The 6,000-nt window shown below is 39.9% G+C and overlaps 1 protein-coding gene across 1 annotated transcript in view; it reads left to right on the top strand.

Annotated features, from left to right (window-relative positions):
- The window catches only part of atp6v1ba (ATPase, H+ transporting, lysosomal, V1 subunit B, member a), a 34,936-nt gene that overhangs the window by 10,484 nt on the left and 18,452 nt on the right, over positions 1–6,000 (top strand). The window contains exons 2-3 of the mRNA XM_023430587.2: positions 5,415–5,470; positions 5,696–5,794. Coding sequence (XP_023286355.1) covers positions 5,415–5,470; positions 5,696–5,794 — 155 coding nt within the window. The remainder of the gene's footprint in view (positions 1–5,414; positions 5,471–5,695; positions 5,795–6,000) is intronic.

Genomic DNA, 6,000 nt, shown 5'->3' with positions numbered 1-6,000 from the left:
CCCCACCCACCGAACCCCCCACCCAAACCCCTTTCAGCTGGGAAATTGAATTGTGTTGGAATGCTCTGTGCCTCTTTTCTCTGGCACTTGAATAGGCTCTTTAGTATTTCACACCAAGGTGTCCTTCAGGGTGCGAGGTCAGGCTACCAAAACAGCTTCTAGTGGCGGATTAGGACCAATTAACATCTTTGTACACAAAGAGCTCTGGCAGCTGAACAGGCTGCAGGGTGACCCACACTGCCGTTGCATGCCAAGCCAGGGGACTGCTGCACTTGAACTGAAGTAGCAAAAGAGGGGTGGAGAAAGTTTTCCAAACCTAATGGGAAATGTTGCTACTTCACACCTCATGAACATATAGGCCATTGAGCAATTGTATCTTGTGAAATGAGAGAGCAAACCACTTTTTTTAAATCATCACAGTTCTATGTAAGTGTCCTGTTTTTTTTTTTCATTCTTATAATGATGGGCTAGCATATAGAGCCAGTGTTAGGCCTTTAATCCCACTGGAAGTACTCATTCAGGAATTATACACACTTAAGACTTAGTGCCACCAAATGTCTGATAAATGTTCCTTAAGGAATCAAACAAGGGTGATGTTAGGGCAGAATTAAATCGTACACCATATGTGGTACAAGTATGTACACTTAACTGATAAAAGTCTCCACATTTTTCCCCACATTTTTTGACTGCAGATTAAAGAAACTTTAAAATATCAAGGCAAATTCATTAAATGATACATGTTTGTTCGTATGTTCAAGCTTTTCAGGAGTAATCCAGTAGATGCCCTCTGACAGCTGCAACCACCAAATACAGTAGATTCTATCTATCTCTTTTGTTTGTACGTTTCTTGTTTGTATGTCTCTGTGATTTTGTGGTGGTCAAATGTAACTTGATGGTCATAGTGAGTGAACCAAGTCAGAGTCACTTAAAAGGTCTTGAAATTACATTTCCGTCCCCCTGTCACTGTGACCAAAGTCTACCCAAAGATGCACAGACTTATGGATCCCCGAGAGGTTCCTGTATAATTATGTTGCCCAATTTCCCTGCAGCACTATTATCACTATTTAGGAAATAGCCATATGTATCTCTTTTGAGATCTGTGGACAATTTGTCGGCTAAACGTAGCTATTGAGTCCTTTTATAAACATGGCCAACATGGACAATCTGCCATATGTGAGGAGGAACAAAAAAATGTAATGTGAAAATCTGATGGAATTTTAATAAAAGCATGTCTTTTTGTAAATTGTGTGGTAGGAACAGTCTGAGGTAAAAGTAAAAAGATGTCAATCATTGTCATAAAAATGTTCCTTAATAATTCTTGGAGCAGGTTTGAAGCCTCACAGCAGAATGACAGACTGTAGTTGACATGCATGTTGTCCTGTTGTGAAGGACAAGTACACTTTACATTTAACATGTAGATTTGGATGTAGTATAAGCCTGCTGAATTATGTTTCTGTCCACATGGTTAAGACTGAAATGCATTTTTACCGTCCACTCACACTGTCCCATCATTACAGAGGAGTGGACTGCACATGAAATCTATGTTGCTGTATATGTTACAATGAAGTAGCAGAGAAAAATTAGAATGGATCTAGATCTAGAATCATTTTCTTAACAGTCTCTGCCCCAGCCCCTCACCATCACCTTCCACTACACCCTCCACACACACACACACTGCCTGTCTAGCTCATAGAGAGCGAAATGCAGGTGTGTGTGGGAAATAGCTGCAATATTGTAGTGCATTGACAGGTTATTTTGTTGGCCTCTGCCTAATTAGTGGCATAGTGGATGCACCCCGCTAAGCTTTAGTGCTTTATGTTCGTACCAGTCTGTTCTAATTTCCTTGCGCCTTTGATATCAGTCCTGAGATTGACAGTTCACAGATAAAGAGGAACACCAGACCATGATAGAAAACCCAGTGGAAACAATGCTGTCACCTCGAGCTCCCCACCCCCTCCAGTCCCATGTCTTTGCATTTACCCTCAAGTCTGCAGATGTGCAGAGGGATGGTGAGGAGGAGGGGGGGCTGTCAGCGGATTCGCTGCAAACTCGCGAACAGACTATTTCTTAATTCAATGAAAGCGACAGGTTGGGTCCATACTAGGGTTGTCCGTTTCTCTCATTTCCTTTAGGATTTATTTCAGTCTGGTTTATTTAGCATTTTTAAACTGGCCTGTAAACTGAACTTAGATTTTGTCCTGCAGATGTGTGTAGGCTATACCTGGATGAAATGTTTGTTTTGATTGTGAAGTTTTCTTTGTTGCAAATATAAAATGTTAAATTAATGATTACAAGTCATAAATTCCTCATCTGTTATTGATATATTATTTGATAAATTGTAATATAAGTACATTAAATTGACATGAGATCCCACCCTACGATGGGCAGCACTACCCCCCACCACCACTTCACACTGTTGCTGTTCAAACATTTTAATCCAAATTTCCGCAATGGGCACAATATTTTATTTCACCCAACTACTGTGTATATATGTATGTGTGTGTGTATATATGACATACAGAGCATTCAGAAAGTCTTCAGACCCCTTGAATTTTTCCACATAGTGTTATGTTGCAGCCTTTTGCGAAAAAAAAAAAAAAAGTAAAATTAAACACTGAAATATCACATTGACATAAGTATTCAGACACCTAGCTTTGGCCCAGAAGGAGCCAGTAGCTCTGATCGCCAGCTAAACACAGGAGGGATATACAGATGTTCTTCACTCGGTGTGACAGGCCAAGAACCGGACTTAATATAAGTCAGGATTCATTAATGTACACCCTCCCTTCCTATTAGTAAGCACAGGTTACCATCAGGGCCTACTGGAACTAGCTGCCTCTTGCAGTCGAGTTTTTAAAAAAATCTTTTAAAAATGTAAAAACAGCAGGATTCAGGTGAGTGCTGGAATCAGGATGGCTTGTTATGGGTTCACCTGCAGCATCACCGCCTTACTCCAGCTCCTGTGGTCCCATTCATACCTTTTTTTAGCACAGTCACAGTTACACCACCAGCTGTCATCTGTTCTTCCAGAGTCTGGCACTCTTCTGGCCTAGTGCCTGTCTCTCTGCTCCCTCACCATACACCATTCACTACAACTGATGACAAATTGACATTTTTTCCATCACTCATGTCTGCTGGGTATTTGTAGCCCCTGTTGAGTTTCCTATCATCAGCTTCTGAGGGGAGAAGCTTTCTCATCAGACGAGCAGGAAGGATTCACAGAAAACTCAGTGGTTTTAACACAATTAAAACTCTCAAATGACGTAATTAACAAAAGCCAGTGTGGACCTAAGTTTCATTATGATGCGTTAACTGTGCTGAGCAACTTTCATGTCTATGTGAGTTGATTTTGATAGTGTTCTGAAATGAACTGGAACCAGGAAAAACTTTTAACATTTAAAAATGATGGCACCACTTGCATCACTTGTGAACTGTCTTTTGGTGATATAAGTTGTGAGCACTGGATTTACTGCACTGTTTGTGTGAAACCACTGGAATGCTCTTTTAAGCACAAATAAAAAAGTGACTTACTGTGTCTTCTTATAGTGATTACAGAAGTCTGCAGCAGCTGAAGTTCAGGGAAATGGCATTGTGCAATGTTAGTTTTCATTGAGCTCTAGTATGTTCTTTCAGTACATCTTGCTGCAGTTATTATTGTTTGATATGGGGGAAGGCCACAGGCTGTTTCCACTAACCTTCATCAGTGATGACCCTTCATTTAGCAGTCTGTCATTGTGAGGCTCAGAACTAACTATGCGACTGTGTAATTGTCCTCACCCTTCGTGAACAAGTGAATTTCATGCATTTTTTCCTGACATTTGCCTGCCTCTGACATTTGGGCATGAAAGCTGTTTGCATCTCACCGTGAAAGGTCAGCTTGTGATTATTAACTGCATTGGCTGTGAGCACTTCAGCTTTCAGCTACACAAGGAAATTGTCAATTGTGGTATATTGTCAGCACTGCCTGATTTTACTGCCCTGTGGCCTCTTAACCCTGTAAAACCCAGATATAGAAAAAAATGAGCAAAAAATGTTTGAACCTTCCAGATGTTGTTGTAGGAGGCCTCTGGTGCAGGAATTAAGTGTTTTAGAATTTTTTACGTTTTAGTAAGTTTTTAGGAAAACGTAATATTGCATCGTTGGGCCGCACTGGGGGCAGAATTTCTGTATTTGTCCTCACATTGTCTGAACATATATACAGAACAACTCAGGCTTCATTTGCAGGGTTGACTGCCTATTTAGCCCCATAATAGTTTACATTGTGAATAATAATAACACAGCAGTCATATCTTAATGAAGTCGTTTATTAATAAAAAATGTAGGATCAAATTTAAATTACAAATCTACTTGTTCCATTTACAAAACTAAATTTTGTCATAGTCAACAGAGTGTAGAGTCACAGTGTATTGATGATCTCTCTGTGCTGTGGCATTCTGAAAGGCAAAAAATATAATGACATACATATGATAGACAGTATTGTGTGACGGTGGAAAGGATTACGATTAGATCTTGAATCTTCACTCGGAACACTTCCACCGCTGTCTGGCCTATTCTGCCTCTATTATCATACTGAGAGGGACGCATGCATCCATCCCCCAGAACACATGCCTGTTGCATTGTTCAGGCACAGGTGAGAATGGTCTGTAATGTGGGCATGAACAAAGCAACAAACATCCCCCAACCCATCCCAGAACATTCAGAAGCTGTTCCCAGTCTCCACATGCAACAAGCAGCTATTGGGCAAACTCACAAAGCTAAAAAAAAAAAAAACCCAGGATCAGTGAAAAGGTTGTTTTTTTTTAAACTGATTAGATGCAGATGGAGTTTTAAATGCTGCTACAGATTGAGTTTCAAATACCAAAAACTATTAATTAATTTATTCAATTCTGGTCTAAAGTAGAAAAGAATAACAGAGAAAACACATATAGAACTTAGTTACAGTGAATCAATGCATATATTATATTTCTAATGGTATGTTTTTTTTACATATGTGAACAAGTGAGAAGTTCAGTTTCTCCATGTCATGTGTTGGTGCACGGGCCATTGTAACTAGCACAAAGGCCCAGTGTTGTAAAATTGCAACATTAGACACAACAAGCTGAAAATCAAATTTGATGAATGTCTTCCACAATAACTTTTAACATCTACATGTTCTGGACTTTGTAATAAACACAAATAAAAACATTTCGGCTAATTTACTTACTTGAATCTTGACAAATCCAGTCCAGTGAAACAAGGATTTGAGCTCGGAGAAAAATTCGCAGGTAGTGTGAGTTCATGGTCTGATGACCGGACCTATAAACACGTATTCCATCCAATAGCATTGTGAGGACAAACAATAGGACCCACTGACAAAAAACCATTCAGAGATCTGTAACTCTCGATGTAACGATGATGTAACTCTCCTCTTTCAGCTTACTCCACTGTGTCAGGTGTAAATGGACCGCTTGTCATCCTGGATAATGTGAAGGTGAGGTTTTTATTAAACTGTGTATCTCGTGTATCTACTCCTCCTAAAACTCATTAATTTATATTCACTTATTGTGAAGATTCATTGATAGTATTTATTAATGAGGTTGGGATTGTCAGCACTACCATTCAGCAAACTGAAAAATGTGTTTTCATGTTTGTATTGGTGATTATAAATGTAATTGTTGAGCAGCTGTAGTTAAACTGTTCAATCTCTTTGAACTAGTTCCCAAGATACGCAGAGATTGTTCACCTGACCCTGCCAGACGGCACCAAGAGGAGTGGGCAGGTCCTGGAGGTGATCGGAACCAAGGCAGTTGTCCAGGTAAGAAACTGACTGACTGGCACCTGGTGCACCTCTTGTTTATTGTTCCTGTGGCTGTGAATACTCGCTATGGCACCGAATGTGTATCACTCCACCGCTCAAAATAGTCCCCAATAAATGCAGTTTACTCCTGTTTGAGTAACATTTGCTATAAACCACAGTGTCCAGCTTTAAAAGACCAGTGTGTAGGATTTAAAGAGGTTAAT

This window comes from Seriola lalandi, unplaced genomic scaffold, assembly GCF_002814215.2.
Source record: "Seriola lalandi dorsalis isolate HSWRI2012SDOR001 ecotype SW California unplaced genomic scaffold, Sedor1 jcf7180002054907, whole genome shotgun sequence".
In the NCBI taxonomy this organism is placed as follows: Eukaryota; Metazoa; Chordata; class Actinopteri; order Carangiformes; family Carangidae; genus Seriola; species Seriola lalandi.
This window is presented reverse-complemented; position numbering and strand designations above follow the sequence as displayed.